The 25,211-nt window shown below is 39.3% G+C and overlaps 2 protein-coding genes across 9 annotated transcripts in view; both read right to left on the bottom strand.

Annotated features, from left to right (window-relative positions):
- Positions 1-4,861, bottom strand: part of grb14 (growth factor receptor-bound protein 14) — a 33,120-nt gene extending 28,259 nt beyond the window's left edge. The window contains exons 1-2 of one of the 4 annotated variants that reach the window (XM_032529395.1): positions 4,670-4,861; positions 17-228 (exon numbers count right to left, since the gene is read on the bottom strand). In XM_032529395.1, coding sequence (XP_032385286.1) covers positions 17-201 — 185 coding nt within the window. In that variant the 5' untranslated portion in view covers positions 202-228; positions 4,670-4,861. Of the gene's footprint in view, positions 1-16; positions 327-4,669 lie in introns of those variants that run through there. The other 3 variants (XM_032529397.1, XM_032529394.1, XM_032529396.1) reach the window with 3 other exon arrangements.
- A 29-nt stretch (positions 4,862-4,890) lies between these two features.
- cobll1b (cordon-bleu WH2 repeat protein-like 1b) lies at positions 4,891-25,123 on the bottom strand. Of its 5 annotated transcripts, XM_032529391.1 has the most exons (14): positions 24,641-25,118; positions 24,347-24,427; positions 12,769-12,957; positions 11,607-11,811; positions 11,285-11,510; positions 11,075-11,118; positions 10,888-10,983; positions 10,476-10,712; positions 10,174-10,303; positions 8,414-8,636; positions 8,232-8,320; positions 7,757-8,071; positions 6,636-7,717; positions 4,891-5,609 (listed from the first exon to the last, which is right to left on the bottom strand). In XM_032529391.1, the coding sequence occupies exons 1-14, from the start codon at positions 24,679-24,681 to the stop codon at positions 5,499-5,501; spliced, it is 3,069 nt and encodes a 1,022-aa protein (XP_032385282.1). In that variant the 5' UTR covers positions 24,682-25,118; the 3' UTR covers positions 4,891-5,498. The 5 variants fall into 5 exon arrangements, with proteins under 5 accessions (XP_032385282.1, XP_032385280.1, XP_032385283.1 ...); XM_032529389.1 differs by having other exon boundaries at positions 6,636-8,071; positions 24,641-25,117; XM_032529392.1 differs by having other exon boundaries at positions 5,499-5,609; positions 6,636-8,071; positions 24,969-25,123.
- Between the last annotated feature and the right edge of the window lie 88 nt (positions 25,124-25,211).

Here is a 25,211-nt window from a genome sequence, read left to right as displayed (position 1 = left end):
AAAGAAAAATGAGTCATACCCCTTACAAAGCGTATTCCTGATCTTCTGGGCATTTGGTGTTGGTAAAGGAGCTCGCAAAGGGATGAGGGCAGGGCTGGGAAAGCCACTCACATTACCCTTGCCACCCTGTAAAATCTCTGCTTTCTCTCCGAGGCTTCCAGAAGTGTGTATTCCGTCCAGTGTGTTATTCATATCACTCATGTGGGCTGGCTAAATCCAAGGCATCATCTGGAGCAGAGAGAAGAGACGAGCTGTTAGACTGGAGTGAGAGCAGAGCACAGTTAGAGCAAGCTAGCTGGCGGGGCTCTTCGGTTCCACAACTCTGCATAGCACACACACATACACGCACACGCACACACACGCACACACGCACGCACGCACACACATGCACCTCTGGCTCATCTGTTGCCCATGAGGCTGGCCCAGTGGGGCAAAACGATCCCTCCCACCTAAATATGATCCAACACAATAAAGATATTTTTAACACAATGACTCCCAAAACAGCCATCTTTGCTCTGAGACAGTAGTGTACTAATAATTGCTTAATTTGTTCAACCTCAAGTTTTTTTCTTATATTGTTGCTTTAATTTCACTGCTTTTGTTAATTGATATAGTTATCTCGGCAACCAGGGAAGCAGGAAATGTGCACACAAAGCACACTTAAGCAAAGGGGATGTCTTTAGCTCAGTAATGACTCTATGAAGGCCGCCCGTACTATAAAACAAACTGTTCTTTTGTCATGGACTTTTGCACTGGGATCCAAATTACACTTTAAACTTAGTGCACTGTAGAAGGCATGTGGTTGTACAGAGTAGCCAGACCAGTGTATTGGTTGTGTTGTGGGCTGTGTCATTCAGTGACAGGCTCCATGCGGGGGATGGTTGGGATGATAACATCTTTTTGAAAGGTAATGTGTAACAGAGTCTGACCAGGGGAGGACAGGCTACTGGAGATAGATAACAGGCAGCAAAGGGTTAAAACAATACCTCACTACATTAGCAGAAGACGAGGCTAACTTGTTTACTTTTGTAAATATAATAATCTGCGGCAGTGATCAAATCCAAGTTGATTTTACCTTCAATGGGAAGAAATGCAAAGTAAAGGAGTAGAATGTTACATCTCAGAATGATAAACGATCATGAATTTCATCTTCCTGAATTTAGGGCTGGGCAATATGACCGAAATATTTTCTATACCAATAAAGGTAATTTTATATTTCAACAACAATATTAATCAAGATGTAGCATGTTTTCTGGTAATTCAATAAATATATAGTCATGAAGAAATAGTCATGAGTAAATAGTAATGAAGTAACCACACGGTAAAGCCTAATTTGTATACTCCTGTATGAATTAAATATTTGACAGATGAAAAGTAACAAGTCATTTCTCAATTTATTAAGAACTTTAGCGCAAAATTAACATAACCTGCAGGGATCAAAACGTAAAGCGTCGTCCAAATAAGGTTATATAAATAAGGTCCGTCTTAAAAGATGAAACCAGCAGTGTCAGTATTAGTGTCTTGAGGTTGTTTTTGGAGAGCAGCAAGCAGCAGGAGATGGGGGTAGACAAATTCTATATAAGAGTTTTTCACATAACTCAAGACAGGTTTTTGCAAAAGTGTACAATGGTTGCACCATCAATTTATGCTTAAGACATTCTGTCTGACTATCTGACAAACAGGCAGATATCTCTATATATCTCTTATAGTTATTTTTCTACAACAGTTTTTTACTACAAACTACAACATTTATTCCCTCATATTAATGTCTGATAACTGATTGAACACAATGATTTACTTACAACATGGGCCAATGTTTCATCCTCATAGTCTTTTAGATAATGATTAATCATCAATATATTATTTTGCCTTTAAATGATGCACAAATTATGTTTCAAAATCAATTATTTCATATTTTATTTGATATTATCTAATCTGTTCTGTTTTTGGCCCCATTGTCTGGACTAATTGGTTTAATGAGGCTATGGTAGCTGCAATGACCTTTATCAGCTCTACTTTCAGTGCCATAACACCAAATTAGTTTGTTGGTGTGCCAAAGTGCTGATTGCCAGGTTTTAAGGTGTTTGTAGTAAAGACAAATGTACACTGTTGTTCCTAATAAAAAAAAGAAAAGTGGGGTAGCAACTCATTAATGTCTAAACTATCTACTCCAGTCTAGGAGTCTCTTCCTCACTTTTGCTAAGGCCATCCTGCAAGCCAGCGATCAGCAGAGCATGGACAAGAACAAGAGATGGTGAAAACTGTTCCACCTCGCAATCCAGTTGACAATGGTTGCCAACAACCTGCAGCTGCTAGGTGTGTCTCTATCATGGCTGTGACAACAGGCATACCTTTGTATCAGCTAGGAGGTAAGATCTGGTGAAGAGGAACAACCTCACCTGCCCATAGGCTATGTTATGGCACATGTTGCTTAACTGCCCTCCACCACAAGGACAATGAAGATCTCCTGGGTGCTTCATTGGCACTACAAAGGACTTTTTAGGGCATCTATCTCTCACAGAAACCAGCTTTTCCAGCATTTTAAAGAAGACCTCTAAAACAGCCCTTAGCGTTGGGCTCCTCTGACTTTTCCCATCCTTCTACCTGCTTTTGAAGAAAAATCAGCACAGGACATTTGCTGCAATCTATGCTTTCCCTATCCAGCTTCTAATCATTCTCCACCATAATTCAGCCAGCTCCCCCAGTGATGATGCTCTCCCTGGCCCCAAGTCTATATGATCCCGTTACCACCTTGTCTCCTCCTGGGGTTGTTCTAAACCTACAAAGAAGGAGTACTGAGCCATAGCAGGAGGGCTTGACCAGGCATGTGTGGTTCACCACCTCAGATTATGGGGCTCTCTAGGCTGTGGAAAAAGCAAACAGGTTCTAAGAAAGTTTGAAAGTTAACCCAACTGCATACCAGGACTAGAACTAGGTTTGTGGTGATTGAAAAGGGGTAACAGTGGAGAAAGGTGGAACTGCTGACAAGGACTCAAGCTTCAGTATTTTTGTATGGTTCTGGTCATTCTGGCGGCAAACATAATTGCGAGCAGAAATGTCTCACTCAGGGCTATTCTTCAGTACTAAGTGCTGTCAAGGGCATGATTGGTGATAGTTATTATTTACGTTGTTTCTGTGGCTTCAAGAGAATGAAAAGTTGTTATCTCTGTGGGTCCACCAAATGGTCAGAGTAGTGTAACTCAGACAATATCTTTCTTGCTAAAGATCATCATGAGTTTAAGTCAAGCAACAGCTGTCCAGTTCAATTTGATGCACTATGTCCATCTAATGAAATGCAAAGGTTAATATATTTATTTGTGCACTCTTTGGTTGGCTTATGTGGAATGCAATGGAGTGAAGCATTGCAGCTGTTGGAAACTACAGGGAGAGGGTGGATGGATTAACACTTGTGCTGCAGCAGCTTCTTTACAGCCAAAGTTCTCACTAGCCCATTCATAATGCGAGACAGCAGTGATCACGTCACTTATCACCACTTGCAAGAATAATTATTGTGTGTATTCTGAGTTCCTGCTCCTTGCTGTCATTCCTCACTTGAATCCATTGTATCACTTGCAACTGACTGATTTCCAGCAAGCTGCCCTATTATAAAATGCTGAAAATGTCCAAAGAAGCTATTGTGATATTGGGATTTTCTGTAGTTTTTTTTGGGGAATAGAAGTAGTTTCGGGGCGGGCCCCTTGGTAAACTGGCATCTAATTTTTTTTAAATGAAATAGTTCTCTTTTCAATGACATACTGTCTTAACACAATGTCCTTTTATCAATGAAGTGCTGCAATAACAGAATACTCTGTTGAAATGTATGAATTTAATAGAGAGGTTCAGTCAATGACAATTCTCTGTAAACTTACAATTTAATTCAAGGTTTTGCAACTGACTGTAATTAGGAAGCGTTTAAGAACTACATGAGGTAAATTATTTTATGTATGTATGTTAATTCTAGGGTTTGATATGTAGCCTACTTGTATCTGTATTTTACATGGAATGTTAAAAGTGTAACCTGTTTTGTTATTCGTTTAAATTGAGTTACGTTGCAACACATAAGTCCTTGCATAGGCACCGGAGTAGCAAACGTTTAAGTAAACTGACGTCATACTGTAAACACTGTCGGTGTTGAATTCAACATTTTGGGGGACGCTTTTATCGTGAAATATGTTGCAACTAGCATAGAAATGTCATGGTATTTGAATAATTGAGAACAGTTGCCGATGTTTTAACAATAAATTAGTATTATTTTTGAAAGATATATGCTTTGATAACAGCCTGTAAATGTAGGGGACGTCTGAATATTCGTGTCGCCTATCTAGAAACGTGTGGCAGGAAGCACGACCGTGAACTGTTTGCTAAGTTTTGGTACGAACGGTTGAGAAATGCAACAAGGGAAAAGCTTAGTAAACGTCACTGTCCGTTCAAAACATTGACGACGTTCGGGCTGTAACTTAACGTTCCATTTTGTGAGATATTTTTCATAGTGAATAATGTATTACCCTTCAATTCAATCAAATAAATACGAAGGTAAACATTCAACGACAAAATACTGAAAATGCATGGTGCTCCGTGGCGGTCCTTCCTGCTCCCTCTATGCCAGTTTGAACCGCCTAAACACGTTTAAATTTTGACTTTTCTTTTTCTTTTATACAGCTGTTCTTACCTTGTGCCTCAAGCGGAGCCTTTATATTGCTGATCCTGTGCGGAATGAACTGTTCACGTGTGGCACAGGTGTTCTGTAGCGTGCCCTACGTCGCACACTATCACGTTTTACCTGTTGTGAATAACAGGTTGTTTTCAACGGGATCAGTGTATGCAGCAACAACACATACAGTGTACATCATTTACACACTCAATGAAGGCAAATAATTAAATAAAGGACACTGAAATGATAAAAACTTTATTCATAACAACACTGCTTGACAAGAACCACATGTGTGATGTGCACATCAGTGTATTTTTGCATTTAGTTTAATCAAAACTCTGCAATTCTTAAATATAGATTTGCTGCATAATCTAAGGAGCATTTAAGTACCATATGTCAGGTTTGTACTACACATCCAGTATTATTTAGATAATACATTTTCTAATAATTTATAGAATTGTTCCCATTTACCATTCTTGTTCACTCACAACAGTAGGCTAATGCATTAAATGCAAGATAGTATCACACAAATTAAAAGAGAAGCATTAAAATATGCAAGTCAGCGCCAGGGATATTGGGGTACTTAATGATGTGAGAAAAAAACAAAATACAGCAATTATTAATTATCAAAATACATAATTTTATGTACACTGTTGGAGACTACTAAAAGAGGTCAAATAAAAGACTATGTGTCATGTGATGAACTCTGGAGAGCTCAAAGATCTCCTGGAAGAAGAAAAAAACACAATTGTTTATGCATGTGTTGTGGAAACCTTTTTATGATATATTGAAATGTGTGTTTGATTTTGCTAACAGTAGATATTTCATCAGAAGAATTAAGGCACTGCTATGGACTGCTCTCTCCTTCCATTTGAACAATCCCACTAAAAGATGGTGGTTCACCCTCTCCTCCCTGCAGAGTGGAGCCTTTGTCATCATTCTTTCTTATTTCACCATCCTACAAATGTTAAAAAAAGAGACACAATTTATGTAATCACTAAAGACTCAGTGTCAGACAACATAAAAAAAAACAAAAAGGAAATACAACCATTTAATTTGTATTTTTAAAGCCTATAAAACAACTATATTGAGTCCAATAAAAGTAAATACAGTATTTCTACAGGTCAAAGTTGGAGCTACAGCCCCAGTGCCCATGATGCCAGTGAGGAGAAGAGCATATTAAGTGCAGGACTGATGCTGGTTTATTATTAACCATTGATGTTTATTTTTATATTTAATGTAAAAAGCCCACAATCTTTACTGTACAATGCATACCAGAAATACAGGTTCTCCATAAAATGAATTGTTCCAGAAAATCTAATTCTATATTTTATTGAATTATAATGTAGTGTAGAGTCACAACTGCAACTTCTATCGACTTTAGGGCTCTAAAGCTCAGATAGCAATTGGTTATGGGGCATACAGAAGTCATCACTCATCTATTCTATGTGGAATCTCTGCAGAAATATTTAAATTAATTCAATTGGTGTCTTTCAACATCATGATAGTATTTCAAATAGGTAAAAACAGGCCCAAAGCTAAGTCTTTAAAGTGTATATTGAACCCTGGGATGATTCAACTCAATAGGTCACAGAAACTATTATAAATTATTCTGCTACAATAAGATAGATTTTTTTTAATGTTCATGGGAGTCAATAATTCACCTCTGGTCACAAGGTAAATTGCTGATACAGCATAAGAAAAGAAGCCCCACCATTGCAAAGAGTGGTTTCAAACAAACCAAAGCAGGAATGGGATAAATCAGACTCCTATCCACTTCTATGTTACTCTTTTAAGAGACACCTGCTTTTCTCAGCAGTGCAAAGTGTTCTTCTATTTAAGGATTAATATTTCAGTGTATGAGTTGAAGTATATAAAAAGCTATGTCCAGCAACAGTGGTGTAATGAGTAGAAACTAGTCCTTTACTGCTTTCATCTTTATTTAGATATTTAAATGTAAGTATGCTGTGTTATTAGAACTCACCTTGAGCTCAGATAATCCTTCTGACTCTATGACTGAAGAGCGACTTTTGATTGGGAAGAAGGGTGGTGAAACAGGCGACTTGGGGGACACGGGCCAATGGGATAGGGACTGGCTTCTTTTCACAGCAGAGGACACTGCCTGGGCGAAGCGCGATGGGGTTGCAGGAGAATAGGGCCTTGGGGCTGCAAAACTCCTTAATTTTTCCAAGCTTAACCCTGTGCTTGGCTCTTTAGATGGCACGCTACTTTGCCTACTCATTCGCATCATGGCTGCATTCTTATCCTCCCTTTTAGGGCTCAGCTCAAAATTAGCGGCCCCTGTTGTCTCCTCCTGACATTGCACAGGAGGTGGTAGAGGAGGGGGTGGTAACTTTGCTCTCTCTGCACTTCCCTGAGCCTCCAGCTGGCCAGAACCAGGACTTGCGATGAGATTCTTTTCTGCTGCTGAGGTTACATAATACCCAGGTGTTTTTTTGTGCTGAGCCAAGCGGAAAGAACCAGGCTTAGGTTTAGTTGCGGGTGGAATTTTCATCTCCTTGACCTCTGCTGCTGAACCTGCTTCAGATGTCCCATTAGTCGAGGATGAGATCTTGTCATCTACTTTAGGTAAACATGTTGGTAATGAGGAATCAATGGATTCAGGTATACTTCCATTAACAGTGTTATGAGTAGTAGCAGTGCTAGTCAGTAAATCTTCCCTGGGTGTAGTAGAGTGCAGCTCACTTTTTTCCTTTGAGACCTCCGTCTGCACCCTCGGTGCTGTGCTTTCTTCCAACTGAAGAGAACCAATGTTAAGGCCCTCTTCTTGAGCTTCAGGAGGCAGCTCCAATGTCAGTGCAACTTCAAAATATCTCAGTTTCTCCAGAGATTTCTGAGGCACAATAGTATACGTAGTCATCCCCACCTTGGGGATGTAGTCCCTCGTCAGCTCGTTGGAAGGCTTGGGCTTTGGCTCAGAGTTTGTGGCATAAATAGATGGTGCCTTTGTTGTGGCAAGAGCACTTGATGTTGAGTCTTGGCATGATAAGGTCTCAGAGGTGTGGGATAAGGCATGTCTGAGATCAGGCGGGTCCACTTTCTCAGTTGCAGTGGCTGTGTCTTTATTTCCCAATGATTCAAAGGCAGGCGCATTAACTAAGGGAGTGGCTTTGTCGATGTGTTGTGGAGGCACAGGTAGTGGTGTGAAATCTGTTTGCACTTGAGCATCCTCTCCAGTGGGGCGTGATGTGCTGTTGGCCACCAGGCTCATCGACCTGTCAGTCTGCTCCCAGAGGGTTGTAGTGTTTGCCTGAACAGAGGCCTGTGCTTTTGCATCTTGCATCACAGGCGGAGGGAGGCAGTGGAGTAAAGTACTGTAATCACCTTCGACACTTTGGGGTGTAGACTCTTCACAGATCGGTTGTTGGCTTACATTTTTAACTGGACATGGAGCACTATCTGTACAGAAAAGACAATTTGTATTGTGAGACAAGTGTGTTGACTTTCTTTGACAAGCAAAAACACTTGAACTTCGGCAAATTTAAGAAATACACTAGTAGATGCAAGATATCCAAAGCACATATATGTCCAAATCACTATAATCCAAGTGCAAACCCACTAGTATCTGCAAGTTCAGATGAGTCTGTGCCATCAGTTGCCCTTGTATCACTCAGAGATGCAGAATCATTCACTGTGCTCTGCAGTTGTCTATAAAAGTCAAGCAAAGAGAGAATTCAAAGTATTGCTAAAACCAACGTTTAAACATGTCTGAGGTTGGAGAAGTTATACTAGAGTTCGTACTTGCCATCTGAGGACAGATCACAAGATTGATCTTCCCCATTTCCCTGCATGGACATTGTGCTCAGTATGTCAGTCTCTGGGGATGGGGAATGGAATGAAATATCAGCAGACATGTTGAGGCTGCTGTCCTCTCCCTGGGTATCACTAGCAGTTGCAGAAATTACGGACGCAGTGGTCTCCTCTTGCTCCATAATCTCTTCCAGTGGGTTAGCAGCTGCACCCCCTGTAAAAGAACATCATAAAGAAGTCATGTAATGTAAAATGTAATGTAAAATCATTCAGTTACACCACCAGAAACCAAGCATTCAACTGTATTTATCTACTACCAACGTATTCTAGTACTTGTAGGTACAGACATTCAGCCGTTTTCAATAAAAAAGCTTATTCTGATGATTCCACTTAATAATCTTTTACATCTCAGTCTCCCTTGTCTAGTTCTCAATTTAGCACCTAAAGGAAGTGCATCACAGAGGAGCAGAGAGCAAAAGGAATTGCAAGGCCACTTAAACAAAACTGAAGCTTCTCACTGTTCTCAGTCTCTGATCTCTCCCTGGGCTGTTGTGGAAACAGCAGAGGAAGTCATCTTTCTCTGTGAAGTTAAGTGTTTGAAAAAGTAGGCGCAATGGGAGGACAGAAATGGTGGTGTACAGTGTAGACAGCAGTTGTAAAAAGTCATTGATGACACTTTCTATTGATAAGGTCTGAGAGGTATGTCGCTAGTCAAGGGACTGTGGGGAAACAAAAGAGTTGAGAAGTTTTGGGGTGTGGAATATCCAGGTTTGGGATTAGACATTGCACAAACACTAGTTTGTTCCATTTACCTCTGATGTATCAGTGTGGTGACATAGATATCAAAACCTAGGCAAGTAATATCGCAACTAAATTCATGACCAACAACCCAATTTTATCTAAGGCTGTTAGTCGTCTTCTATCTTTATCACTTCAGTAATTTAAGCTACAATAAATCCCCTGTGTTTGTTGATCAGAACTCAGTTCATTTTTGTTGGAAAAAATATTCTTTGTTTTAGCTCATAATTGTATACAGGACGGGTGGAGCTTCCCCTACAAGACAACACAGTAAGGGTCAGATGCGTCTACACAATCACAGGAAAGCATGTCAAAGCAAGATAATTATACTCAACCAAGGAAAAGTACCAGGGAATTTAGAATTTACAATTTTCTGGAAATGACTCAGCATATATTTGTTTGTGGTTTTAATTTTTTTAAATACATTTCTTGACTGGATCAAAATGAGTGTATGCATTAAAAAGAAGCAGACAAAATGGTAAAAGGCTTTCCTTTAGGAATGTTAACACGGGTAGATAAAAGAGTTAGAGCATAGAGAGACCGGAAAAACAGGCAGACAAAGCTCAGGCGCTAAAACATAATATAAAGCAGAACTAGTGCCGCACAAATCCTTAAGTGAAGCAGAATCTGCAGAGTTCATAATAAGATGCATAATTTTTTCATCATCTGGCCACCATATAGTTTCCATGTATCTTAACAGGGCTATAGGACGTGTTTAAATGTTTAATAATGGCCACTAGGTGGCAAAATAGTCAAATATAATATAAATTGTAGGCTTAGGCTGCACAGTTACTAAAATGAAAAAACCTGTCTTTATCTTTGAAGGCCAAAGTGCACATGACAAAACATCACAGAACAGGCCATATTTTATTTTCAAAGCAGCAGTGGAATAATCTGATGTATAAAAAGAACCTTGCAGCCCCACAAATTCACAAATGTAAACAAAGACAAACCTTGCACATTTTCATTGAAAGGACCTGTTTCTGGGACAACAACACTCGGGGATGTGGGTGGCAGAGGAGCTTTGCGTTTGGTTCTCTTTAGTGAAGACTCCGCTGAGGACCCACGACTTAAACCAGCCATCTATGGTACATACAAGATCTAATTAAGTTATATAATCAATGCGCCTAAACACAATAATAACATGGCTAAAATAACATGGCTGTCAGCCATGTTATTATCAGCCATGTTATGTTACCAAAAGTCTTCACAGCAATGCTGAGATGTCAGAGCTTCTGCCTTAATATTCACTCACGTGGTCACTGTCCAGTTGGGCAGTTGGTTCAGAGTTGAGTCTCCGTCGAGAGCTGAGGTCCGAGGGGCACCTCTGAGACACGAGGATTGGGGGCTGGGGTGCACGTCTCTTCTTTGGCACATCGAGGGATAGTGTTCGGGAGCTGAGCGGAGACGAGTTTGAGCTAGGTAAGGCCATGCTGAGAGGTCGAGGCTTGCTCATAAGCACAGGAGAAGCTGGGGCACTGGCTGTCGTTGCCTTTAAAGAACAAACATCCAATCGGAACATGATAAGAGGCCTGTTCCCAAACAACATAGTGCATGTCAACCAATGGCAAACCAAAGTCAACAAACCTCCCTCTGAACAAAGTTACCTTCTGATACAGCTGTACCTTTGCATAATCAGTTGGCTACATTAAAACACACTCCATTACCTGGTCAGATTTTTTCTTGCTTTTTCTAAACTTGCTGAAAAGGCCTTTGTTTTCTTTCTCTTTCTGATTTTTATCTTTGCCCGGCGTTACTGTTCCGGAAGAAAATAAACACAGTTGTAAGATAACATTGATCAGAAATATGACAGCTCTGTTGATATCAATCACACAGTTCCCAAACTGAAATACCTGCATGTGTTGGTGAGGCTGGACACACAGGAGAAGCAGGTTGTCCTGCAAGGTCAACAAGCATGAGATTTAGTGCAGAACAAATGGAATATACAACAATAAGACACATGTGAGCTGATGAGGTACAGTATGACAAACACTGCATGTGTAATATGCAAAAATCTCCTGCCATATGCAACAAGGTATTTTTTTTAAATACATTAGTACTTGCCTTTAGTATCTTTTGCATAAACTTCCCTTATTGCATAATCATTAAGAGAACTGGACAAGTTCAAAGGGGCCAGTGATTGGACATCTCTGAACAGAACTGTGGTCTCCATGTCAAATTCACATTTCTCACAGATGGCTGGTATGTGTTTAGCCAGGGGAACTCGAGGACTGACTCGTAGTATAGTTTTCTGGGTCCCTCTGTAGTTTATCACCATCCGTACAGTGGCCTGAAGAAGACAAAATGTGCCACTTGATTTGATAAAATATTTTTATTTTTACCACGAACAAACTTGTACAAGCATGGTGTCATGTGTTAAATGTACCTCAGGCATCTGAGGACCTGTCTTCTTGTTTTTATCCTCCCCTTTAGGTTTAAGTATGATCTTCTCTGCATTTAAAGTTCCAATGAGAGCATTGGGCTTGAGTTTGCTGTTGTTCTTGTTGGGGGTGACCAGTTCTAAGGTGTGGCTTGATGGGTTCAAGTGATACTTTGCACAAAGCGTCACCAATAGATCCATTAGAGGTTTGCTAAAAAAGACAGAGCACAAAAAAAAACAATCTAAATTTGTTTGGCATAAGATGGAAGACATGATGAAATCTGGGCTGTTGTGCCAGTTACACAATGCAAAACACATTCTGATCGAAGCAAATTTGAAATCAAGAAAAAATGTGACAAAATGTGTGTTTGTGTGACACACAAACTTTGACATCATTAACAGATTAATGGATTCATCAATGCAGGTCTAACTGTTGTGTGTAAAAAAAACATATACACAATACAAAAGTTTAGATTTAAAGAAGCTGTGCAGAATGCATGGAAACAATACAAAGCAAATTTACAGTAAGTTGCAGTAGCAACAGTAGTCGCATGGAGCTCTCCTGACACTGATCATGCAATTTAAAAAAGAATGCCTTAAATTTAATCCTCAAAATAAAGCATTCACTCTGTGGTGTGGGCACATAGAAGAGGTTTAGAGGAAGAATAGAAGATAACGAATTCAGTGTTTAATCCTTTCATATTGGATAAGTCTTTGTCATTTCTCAAGAGGCCAAGGTGCAAAAGACACCCAGAAAAGAATGTTTGTAAACTGTGTGCATTGTGAGAAAGATAAGGATATCTTAAATCCACTCTGTTGATGGAAAGTCTGAGCTGACTCATAGAAGGACACACAGACCTTATTCTAAAAAACTGTAAGATCTGTGTGTTCTTATTGCACCACAACATGCAATCAAGAGAATCTTCGGAGTTCTTTACTCACATCATTTGGAGATAGAACAAAAATAAAGAAATGCAATCAATTTTGTTTCCAGTACAAATATGAACTAAAACCACACATTCAGCTGCTACTCCACCTATCTAACTCAGTCTGACTGGAACTGCACTTTATGTGATGACATAATCTGACATCATCATGTAGTGTTTAATGTGTTCAGTATGAACAATGATGTCCTCGCTGAAATTGCATTTCAATGCGCAAACTGTACCTTCCATGGACTGTGGTCATTTCTTCTACTCCGTCTGGCAGAACCACAACCAGAGAGAGGTCTTTATCAATACGATTCTCCTTTTGGTCCATGGTTAAATGAGGGTTTCCTGGGTACCAATGGGACAAACCTGGGGAATCCAGCCTTTTTAGACCTGGCGGGGATGGTGCTTTGCTTTTGGTCGACACCCTGTAGTTGGACAAGAAAAAGTGGAATTCATTCTCAGAGTTGGTTCAGCATTTGTAAAAAGTCTATTTTACGTATGTGCATGTGAACGCATTTTATAAAAACAACATTGAATTTGTTTCTGCTATCTACGGCAATGATCTGATTGAAAATCAAAGTGCAGCAGACAGCATGAAAGGAATCCTTTCTTCCTCAGGTTTTAGAAAGCAGTGAGGCTATTACATGAAAAGGCTCAAATCCACTTTGCAAACAAGTCACAAGACAACCAAGTAGACAGATTTACCCATTGAGCCTGAAGAAATGGCTGTGAATAGACAGACATGTGAGAGATAATAAGGATAAAGTTTCTCCAACTGTAGACACTGCTTTTATAGTGTAGGTTGTGGCAAAAATGCATTTAGAAGTATAGTGTATGCTCATTTTAATGTAGAGGCAACACCCTATGCATTTGTGAACACACATACTTGGTGTGCTAAGATATTGTTTTCAGTGTAAAGAACTATGATGAACACATTTCTGTTTTGAATGATGTTTTTGAGTGTTTGTTTTGGCTTCACATTCCTGGAAACTGTGTCAATAATACAGTGTGGGAGAGAGCAGTTGTGAAAGTTACTGACTGACCAGGTATGCCACAGGCCTAATATAATTCGTATTCCACTGATTTCATTCATACCAAGATTTTCTGTTGGACACTCATACCATAACATATCTGTGACGCATTTAAGATAATTACACCATTCTCGTAATGCTCCCAAGAGGTGCAGAACAATAAAAACCTGCTGTGGGTAAACAAAAGCATGGCTTTGATTTGTGCAGGGTTGTCATTACAAGGCTTTAAGACTAGTTGAAACACATTTTCTTACGTGTTACTGTTCACTTAAAATTAAAAAGCTGCAGATGGTATGATAACAAACCAAAGTCAACGCAAGATCTCATCAAGGTCAGCTCATGACACACTATTATACCACAACATTAGGAGTTGTTCATTGGCCCAAAAGTTCAATAGCCTTAGAGACATGTGTCACACCATTCAGTCAGCACTTAGATAAAAACAGGCATTTGGAGAGCCAGTGCCTTGCATTATAGCCTGTAAAGTCTCATGTGGGGGCACTGCTTATTTAAACAAAGGAATCTGAGCAATGCAAGGTCACAGGCTTCACAGAACAATGTCTAGCAAGGGATTATTAGTCTTGCTATAGCAGCGGCTGTCCTAAGACTATAACATATGTAAAAGTAAACACACATTTATGTATATGAGTGTGTGTTATATTCCATGCACGTGCCTGAGCAACGTGTGTTGTTTTAACTAAATCATCAGTCTGCCAGACAAAAGGCAGTGCAATAATTTAAGAAACTGCAAGAAGAGCTGAGGCAGCAACAGAAAAACAAACAAGCAGTAAGCAGTGGGACACAACAGAGACATCTCGTTCATCTGTTCCTTTTTGAGCCTAGAGCACCAGTTGCCATGATGATATTGCCACTTGATCTAGCACAGCAAACCCAAATCACAAATAATATACTGTGAACTGTTTATTTTTTGTCGATTCTGTGATCTAAACAACTTTGAAACTTTCTTGAAAAAATAAACTGAAGAGACAGTGAAGATAGCGGATATAGACAGCCAATGGCAGACTTTATACTAACAGTCTACATCCGGTGAGTCAGACTAGTGATTATCAAAACAGATTGTAGCAGTAAAACTAAACAGTTTAAGGAGGCCAAACAATATATTAAACTAAACTGACGATCTTTTGTCAACGTAGGTATGTATGGCTTTATTTATATGTTCAACTATGGTCCTTCAGAGTTAATTAGATATCCAAGTGTGCTAACCTAACCTAACCAACCAGTTTATAATTGAGTAGTATTGTTGCTATGGTTACTTGTAGTTTCATATTTAGCATGTCCCTATAACATTGCAGTGTATACAATTTGCGTTATAATTAAAGCTCCATTAATCAACATTTACAGTATGGTTCGGTCTTACCACTCTCATCCAACCAGTTTTAGCAGACAAAATAAACCCACTGCCAGACAATCAGACAGCAGACAAAGTTATCAAGCAGCTGGTGAAGACAGATCTAGTAAGCAAATGTAAGACATTTTTCTGAATGAAAAATGGAGGAGTTGCTGGAGACCAACTAGAGGTGAATTATGGATTAGACATTTGTAATGTGGTGAAAAAAACTACAAGCAGGCAACTGTATGCTGACATGGTGGCCATAACAATATCTTAAGGTTAGGTTCTCCAGATACATCCATTTTCAGGGCTGTGTGTGTCTGTCAGCTTGTTTTGGAGTTTGTCTGTTTCTATGAAAAAGAAAATGAAATTAAATCACTGAAAGATTTTGTTTTTCCAATTGATTGAAATGGAAAGTAAATACCTATCTGCCTGTCATCATTTCCATCAAATAAACCGAACAAAGCCTGTTCCATTGAGAAGAAAGTCAAAATCAGACGGAACAAGTTGAGAACTGCACTCATAACCCTGATGCACCTTGTATTTCTATCTGTCATAATGCTTAGATTAGAAATGTGAATGTCTCTGAACTACTTTCATCTCCAATTGTGTCGGTTTTAGCGAGACAAATCAATGCAGTCAAAAGTCTTGCAGTTGAAGTTTGTTAAGGGCTGAGCTTCATGTTGACACAATTTTATAAACAAAAAAAAAGTAAACATAACTAAACATGTTCCCCTGTGGATCTGTGTCCATGTTGGTCACACATGAACATTGATTTATTCACAACCATGAGTTGTATTTAGGTTGATGTGTGTGTGCGCGCTTGGGTGTGTCAATAAACATGTTTTTCATTTGCAAATTTTTAAGATACACATTGGCCACATATACATCAGTTTCCAAACTGATACTAACCGTAGATACTTAGACAAGCTGGGACTCCACCAGCATCATCTGAAACAAATCTGCATCTGCCTGTGTGTGTTTCCTTGGTGTGCATTATTGCAATCTCTGATTATTGTTTCATGTTAGTGATATGGACATCAAACAATCTAAACGCCGCTTTATGCAAGATCATCAACTTTGTCCACTAGTGTGTTGCTTTGTCCCCAAAAGACAGAATGTTTTAATATTAGCACACAAAATGTCCACTTTACATAGAATTGAATAATGTAAGAGACTTATTTCCATAAAGAGTACACAGATGCTCCAGGCAGCAGCATCCTGAAGGCAAACGCTTGCATTTTAGGTCTACGAACAACTGAATTGTTACAATGTTGTTCATTTTATCCAACACAACCACAGTTGTATGGGACATAGCTATAAAAATCCCTAAGGGGAAATTACAGTTAACTGTAATTTTATTTAGGGATCAGCAGCAGGGATTTTATAGCCTGGATGCCAACCGAACGTAGCCCCTACACAACATTTGAGGTCAGGAAGTTCGATATGGACTAAAAAAAAGGGAAAAATAAAACAAAAAAGAAAGAATAAAAAAGAAAATAAAGCTACTCTTAGAAGAGAGGATAAAATCATCTAAAGGGGACCAAAAGCTTTGCTAAAAAGAAATGTTTAAAGGCCTTATAAACAATAATAATACTACACAGATTACACATTGTAGGTGTAGAACCACAATACAACCATGGAGGCCATTAATTCCCTGTACATGTGTCGACAGACTAGCTAAAACAGACATTCACACTGTGGTCTCTACCGGGTACAAAGTCCTGATTTCATGTCTCTGACTGTTTATCTAGCAATGGGATTATAATCCTTATAATAACCTTTTGCTTTTCCACACATTTTACAAATGCTCTAAAACTGAGCCTTGTAAGTTGCTTTATTTAATTGATACAGCTGTCGTGATTGTCAATAGAAAAACATGCCATGTAATATTTGAATTAATTAGTATGGAAATGATATACAGTAGCCATGCCTAAGACTCAGGGTCAGCCCAGTATACAGCTGTGTCATCAGTGACTTTTTCAAGACACCTCGAACAGGTGACAGACACGCACACAGGCCGGTTTGTTTGTGCTACCCAGGCCTGTGTTTTTTCAGAAGCCCAGGATGTGTTGCTGAATGAGAAGAGACGTGTTGAAGCACGACTTTGCTGATGCCTCATTCACAGGGTTTCCCTGGGAGGTCTGATACTCACAAACAAGCCTATTTAATACCAGAAGACATGCTTGACAGGCGTGATCACAGCCTACCAGGAAATAACAGGCCTGTTGTCATCGTGCCATTTGTTATGTTTCATCGTATGATGTTGTGAGCTTCAGTGGTACAAACAGACTCTGAAGCAAATATGCACTGTGATGAATAATTACTGCATGCTATGATGTGTTAAACGGAGCATCTTGGTTTAGCACTCAATTGGTTTGTGATGTGAATATGTGAAACAATTAAAACTGATGTTGGGTGTTGTGTCTCACAAAATTGCTAAAAAAATCTCAATTCTGTTTGATTAGGTTTTAGCTAAACTTCTACTGACCAACCTCAAAATGATAAAGGAAAATAAAAGGCCAGTATAACATCCAGATGCTTCTCCTTGTGTAAAAATACTTCAAATATTTTTGTGCTTATGTGTGAAAAAGGAATGACAGAGAGAGACACACAGGAGAGAGAATGTTCGAAGAATGGTGGCAATCATATCTGCCCTTTGTTATAAGTAATCAAAAATGAAAAAAAAAAAAAATCATAATATCAGCAGCAGTCAACCTGCTGAACAAAAGGAATATCAAAATTCTCTACATTCCCCTACACTTTGGTCCAGCTGGCGTGGCTTTTACCAGAAATATTTCAGTTACTTATGTGTATTCTTGTTACCCAATCAATAAAAATCCTTTCAGGCAAAAACTGGATCAAACGTAGCAATGAGAAGGTGAAAGTGGCCCCGAGAAGAAACAACCAAACATTGGTAGAAATGTATATTCCCTTTGACTGTTCTGAGAAGGTGGAGGATTAGGAGAAGTGCCTACTGTGGTATGCTAGCAGCTGCTGGGTAGCAGGATGGCCATTTAGGGAATGGTGGGTTAATGTACAACAAAACAAACAAGTTTTGAAGAGGACCTTCTCCCCTGTCACTTTCAAACAACACTCCAATTATTTTTAAGAAACAAGAGCAATACTTCAATACTCCAATGACCAAAACACTCCCAGCACTCTACCAGTAGCACTTTACTAGCTAGCTGTGCAGTCAAATGCACAGGCTCAAACATGCCCAACAACCCTCACTTCAAGTCAAAACATATTTAGTACACAAAAATATTTCAAGGTCCTCTCCAACACGTTTACAGGAAGTCAGTGACAGCTATGCTTTACTGTACAGATAATACTAAAGACATCACAAGGAGAAAGAACCAAACATTTGGAGCAGGTGTGACAGACCTGCTTTTCCTCTCAGTTTGCCAACATTTCATGCCGTACTCTTACCTCTTTGCCTAAGGTTGTCTCCGCTCAAATCATTTCCTTTCTGCTGTGTATGTCCCATGAGTAGTCAGACAGACTCTTTAACTCTATCAGCACCACTTCAAAAGGCCCACCTTAATGCCACACACAAGCTGTGACATCAGAAATCTGTCCCCTCTATCTAAATCCTGTCTGCCCCCTTGCTGCGTCTCTAAAAGCTCAAGCGCACAGTGTGTAAGTGGTACTCCCCCCGCGGTCATGAGCAGAAAGGTAAGCAGCTTTGCCTCCCTGTGCAGACATGAACCTTTGGGTGGGGCCAGTGGAGCAACAGTACACTAAAACACACTGCAGAATGCGCTTCCTTTGGTAGTTCAGCAACTTGACAAATACTAGAATAAACGTGCTGAATTATCATGAACAATAACTCTAATCATGCTGGTCATAATGTGATTATCAGAGTAAAACAACAAAAGGAGTCAAATGGTCTAAAGGACTCCCCACTCCCTAAATTGATCAGATACTTCTGTGTTTGCTTTTTATTACGAAAGAACACTGGCAACTTTTCAAGTCCCCACCTTGTGCAGAACTGATTCATCAGAAAATGCTAATATACTTGTCGGTTGAGTGTCAGTTGAACGACACCGATACTGACAAACAAAGGCATGAAACAACATATGTTTTCCCTCCATGTAAAACACTGAGGAGGTGCCACACGTTTGGATTGGGATCATTCATTTAATTATATTTCCTTAAACATTAAATTGCCAAGGGATAATTATCTTCAATAACTGCATATTATTTCAGTTTTAATTAAAACATGAATGTGAAAAGCTGTGGCTAACGCAATATTCTAAAGTCAATAAACATTCAGGAAAGCAGTACTGTGAGTAAAAGCTGTCAAAAGAGGCCGTCAGCACCTTGCACTTAACAGATCAGCCAGAGAAAGCACCACTTTTGAAATTCTGATGTTGTCATTGTTCAGTTAATTAACACTATACTACTATACAATATATTAAAATTAAAAAGCTTTTCATCTAAAATAACAAGGAAAACTGTACACTGTCAGGTACGGCAGCAATAAGTTTGACTCTCCATGGTGAAATAAGTGCTCATTGCCAGTCCATTATCAGTAGCCCTACACTTTCACTTAAGAATGTGCAACCCATTCTACAAACACCACCACCAAATACCATTGATGATAAGGAGGTAGAGTGGTGAATGTAGATGTGAGTGTGTAGGAGCAGGTTCGAGGGGTGGAGTTAAGGAGAGAGGGGGTTGGGGGGGGGGGATGTTCCTGAGGAAAAACATGGGGCTAGAGTCACAGCTGGTAATTTGGTGAGAGGCCACTCAGAGTAAACACAAGCTTTTTAAAGGGGGTCTGGAAAGGCCATTACTTCATAAGCAGTGTGGGACGGAAGGAGATTAGGGAGAAAAAGAGCACAGGGACCTTATTAGAACTCCCAACTTCCTATGTGTATCGTTTATTATTGCAGGCAAAACAAAAACGTTTTTCCCATAGCACAGGTCTGGTAACTCTCAAACTCTCAGGGCACCTAAACATCATTGTGTCAAATTCTGATAAATATTTAAGGACCAATCTTGCGACATTAGCTTTTCAATGCAGCGTGTAATATCCGTTTGCCCCGATCCGCCTCATTTTCACTCAGTATTATTACTCCCTGCGGTGCTCACTCTGGCACTCCATGTTGTACAGTGCCTAATACTACAGCAGAGCCACAGTGGGCTAGCAGGTCTAACAGCCAGTTAGGTAATGACATTTGAGATTATACAGGGTGATCTCTCAGTTCCCTTCACAATGTCCCCAAACAGTGGATGTCATTCTACTCTGTGAACTGGAGTCTTCTATGGTACGTTACTCTCACCTTATCTCACAGCAGCTCAAATATGTTTACCCTAAACATTGCACCAAAACAAACCTATGGTTCTGCAAAGAAAAAAAACAAGCATGCATGCATAAGATGCACAGAAAAGATAAGGTCATTATCACTCTGACTTCTGGTGGCTTGACCAAATATGTGTTTTTTAAGGGAAACCAACAGTTTGGAAAAACTTGGTAAGAAAGAAAGCTCCCCCTGGAGTTATGATTATAACTATCATACTGCATCCTTTCATGTGAAACAATGCAGCATTGTCTGCAGTGGGGCATCTTTCAAAAAGGCACAGCAGCATGCCTTCCCTCTTTCCTCATCACATGAACTAAGGGTTCTAAAGTGAGTGTGCAAACAGTAATTCCGCACGAAAACCATTCTGGATCTTATTTCATTGTTAATGGTGTAAACAAAATATTCAGTATTGCACAAACCTCAAGTCTATTTAATCTTAACGTCACTAGGGTTACACCCTGTCTCGCATACAATCTCGAGGCAGGAACACAACCGTCCTCATCTTTTAATGTCAAGGTCTTTCCTTCAAATATCTTCTTGAAAAAAAGCTTAGTGGCTACTATTCAAATTTGAATAGTTGTATGTACTTCTGTTCCTTTTTACAGCATACATTAAATCATATAGTTCAATTTGAACCAAAAGAAGCACCTCAAAGGCATGGTACATAATTACAGCTTGAATGTAAACAAACTGACCGGATCTTTCATACAAAGTAGCTCTGCTTGCTTTACTTACTGTACCCCTGATGTTAGAGTGAATATCCTCACTGAAACTGCTGGCTGCTGTTTGTTTGTGTCATGCCGTGCTTCATTAACTTGCTACAGTGTATGTTAGGAGATGATATGGTTCAGTATATCAGTTCCTTACCAATATGACATTATGCAAAATTCACCAGAAACTAGTGCTATCATACCCGTACACACAAACATCTGGGTGGATACACCAGAATGAACATATGCACAGTTTATAGTGTCATCTAGAGAACCATCTTAAGGTATGCAATTTTGTATTTCCCATGTTATACCTCAATACCTTGTTGTCCTTATATTGGTTTTATCTTGGATATTTGATTTGTTATGATTGGATAATTGCTAGACAGCTTGTTAAGGTCTTGTTAAACAGACCTGTCGTAAACACAACTAATACCAGTCTTGATTGGCTAGGCTTTTTTGTTTTATAAATATCTCATCCAACCAAGACAAACACTGATAATGAAGGTCAAGCAAATCAAGCAATGTGTTCGTTTGTCACATACAATGCTGAATTTGATCGAGATAAGTAAAAGTTTCTATTGAGAGTACACAAAGAACTTATTCATGTTAGGTCATTCGGAGTGTTACACAGGCTGAGAGTGGGAGGCATCCAACTGTTATGCCCTGGAAGAGTGCATAACAGAAACAAAGAGGGCCCAAGACTCCAGTTCAGGCAGAAACTGTGAAGCAAATATATTCAAATTGTTGTGCACAACATCAATATTCTATAAATACTTAAATCATGTTACCTTCAGAGATTAAAGATAAATGAGTTACAACCTACAAAAAGTGTTTTATGGTGTTCTAGTGCTCAGTATTCAATGGTATTTACGGTCAATGCGTTGGCTTCAGTGTGGTAACAAAGGCCACCCATTATTCCCTGTCCCCCTGGATGTTAGCCATATTGTCTGTTTTAGCCCTATGAGGCAGAAAGCAGCCATGAGATGAAACGTCCCAGTATACAAAGACACACCAGCTTATTGCCAGGACAAGCTTGCTGGCCATTAATGCTGATTTTCCTCTCGCTTTGTTACATTTAGTGGGTGGATATCTTTGAATGACATCCTTTATTTTGCTTTTCAAGCACAGGAGATCTGAGTGGGCTCTCTGAGGTCAGCATGCTGTAGATGAAATTAAATATTTTCCTGAACGAAGAAAGCCTTGTTGTATCTGGAGGATCATTTTGAGAAGAAGACGCTACGTTTTGCTTGAGTGTTCTCAGAAGCCATGATTTGTTTATCTTGTCTTTTGTTTCGACAGACTTGAAGCCTACAAGTTGATCACATATATGGTTGTTGTGAAACGTTAAGTCAGAGCAAAAACAAGTGACTGTCCCAATGTCTCAACTCGCAATGCCCACTTGATTCAAGCGTCTAGGTTTTTTGCCAGACTCTTGTGAGCAGCTGTGCCCTTGGACTGCCTGCATATCGGGAAACAGCTGTGGGGATTCACAATACCTTAACTAATTCCACATTCTGCCCTGAGGAAAGCCAGGCATGTGAGATCATGGTTTAAGGTGTATCCAATTAGCAGGGCCAGCTCCAAGCAGTGCAATATAACAAGTTGATTGAATGAATTTATATGCCTCTTGAAGATTTACAATTAGTGCTGCCACTAACAATTATTTTCATTGTTGATTAATTCGTCAATTATTTTCGTGATGAATCGATTACTTGTGTGGTCGATGAAATGTAAGAAAATGGAGAAAGATCTTGATCAGTGTTTCCCAAGGCCCAAGATTATATCCTCAAATGTCTTGTTTTGTCAACAATTCCAAGATATTCAGTTTACTAAATAAGGCTGAATAAACCAGAAAATATTCAAATTTGAAAAGTTGGAATCAGAGCCTTTCTAATTCTTTTCATGAATTATGTCTCAAACTGATTAATCGATTATCAGAATAGTTGGCAATTAATTTACTAGTGGAAAAATTATTGATTAATCTTTGCAGCTTTATTTGCAATTAAGAAGAAGAAAAATGCACCAGTTATGATTTAATGGTTGTTAATTATTCAGATTACTGCTTTGCAAAACTATCTCTAAATAGTGTACCATATGTCTTGTGTGTTATAGTAGTGTCTCTGGTGGAAAACAGCCTGCCCAGTCATTCTGGCAGATTCAGTATTTAGATAACAAATGTGGCATTGCTTGGGGGGTCACATGAAATCTTCACATATGACGGCACATATGAAGCAGCACGTTTATTGGCACCAAATATAAGAAGCCACAAATAAGACAAAGAACCTGTGCGTTCCCCTCCACATCCCAGCAGCTTATGGAAGCGTGCGGTTTACTTTTCCAAAAAAAAGTCAAACCACAGAGAGATTTAGGTTGTCTGCTGTTCTCCATTGCCAGGGAGTGTGGCTGTGCTCCCATATTACACAATGTTTATGAAATATGGTTAAAAGTCACACCAAGAGTGGTTTTTTTTTTAGTAAACTGCATTTGCAGGGCAGGGCTGGAAACTTTGCTATCATGGAATACTGGATTGGAAACTATCATATGTTCAAATTCTCCATCTCGCCTCTAGCTTAAATACGTAAAAAAAAATTTAAACTCAGCAGAGGAGTGAGTGGTGACTCTGTGAAAAAGCTTTGGAAACTCACTCCCCTCCTTTTTTAATGATTCCATCTACTGAAATACAAGAAGCTGACATCATCTTAGAGTCCCTGAACCAAAACTGATTCCATCATGTCATATACTCACAGCACTTTTTACTGTGAATTTCTCCTACTATTGACTATGACGAATGTGTATTTTATAGAATATCAGCTTCAAGCCCTGTGAACGCATGATTTCCACAAGAGCAGCCATCATCAGGATCATCATGGAGACAGAAGAGGCACAATGTTTTGCCTGCAAAATACTTCCCAGGACCTCTACATATGGTCAAGGCAATTTCTCAGTAAAACCCTGAGAGCAGGAAATGAGGAGAGTTCAAAGGTTGAAACGTCTGCAACAACTCTGACTTTGCTGAGATATACTAAGTGAAAGGAATGCTAATTGAAAGTTGCATTATTTTACAAAGGGGGCATTTATACTCACACCTTAAACAAAAAACAGAAAACAGCTGGTTGCCTCTGTCAGCACCACAGAGTTAGACACTCATGGGGAGCTTGATTTTGGTTTATTTGTACACGATGATAGAAGCAAGGCCTTGTTTCTATTTTACTTTCTTAATCTGTTTTATAATTATTTTTTCCAAATAACAATGTTAGGTGCGTGGATGTTTGGCTCAGTTGAGGTTAAATTGAGACTAATATTTCCAAAAATCTCAAGTAAAAAGGCTACTGTACTCACCCTCTGAAATATTATGGATAAAATACACAGATTTGACAGCTGGTGATCCAGATGACAGTGCTACATACCTCAGACCAGAGCTCCGTGGATGGGGCTGGGATCCATGGTCATCCATGACTAAACTCATTGGTTTAACAAAATCCTTCGGACTAGTCAAACACAAACAAAAAGCACAATTCATTTTTAGTATGAGTTTACATACTAAATGTTATAAAGCTTGTCTAACCTTCTGCTTTCAAGTGATGAAAACTGGCAAATACTAAAATATGGGCGAATCCCACGTGAGGTCATCAGTTAAGTGAACCTTTTTTTCTTCTTTTTGGAAATGGGGCACACTATTAAAAGTATTAATCCCTTCTTACCATGAATGTAGTTGGTTTTCGACGCAGTTGTCAACTTCCATCAGTCTTTAAAAAGGTAAAGTTAGTTATAGACTGCTACAAACTGATTTTGTTTGGATAAATGATCCATAATTCCGTTTTGAAGTTCCGTGTTTTGCGCCTTTTACGCGAACCATTGTGGTCAAAAAGAAATATCCCCCCAACCTCCTTTGAAAGTACAAAGTCTGGCACCTCTAAATCATTTTGCCCCCGACAACGTTGACAACTCTGCCAACTTTTCTCTGCACATCCAAACACTGCATCGCAACATTGAGCTGTAAAAGTGGGGCGTCTCTCAGATCCAGTTTACCTTCCCTCCAGGATCCTGAAGAAGTGTTTGGCATACCAGTATCGTGTCCAAGTTTACATCTAGATGCGAGAACACGCAAAGCAACAACCCGACACAGCCGTGCAGTGTATAACAACACAAGTAAAGCCATTTAGTTTGAAATAATCCGTTTGAAAACACATCAGCGTAGTTGTTTTGTACTTCCTTTTAATAAATGCTTTATTTGTCTACAATGACATCGTGTGGCTGGATATGGAAACGACC

This window comes from Etheostoma spectabile, chromosome 11, assembly GCF_008692095.1.
Source record: "Etheostoma spectabile isolate EspeVRDwgs_2016 chromosome 11, UIUC_Espe_1.0, whole genome shotgun sequence".
Taxonomy (NCBI): Eukaryota; Metazoa; Chordata; class Actinopteri; order Perciformes; family Percidae; genus Etheostoma; species Etheostoma spectabile.
Note: the sequence above shows the minus strand (reverse complement) of the source record. Positions and strands in the feature narration are given on the sequence as shown.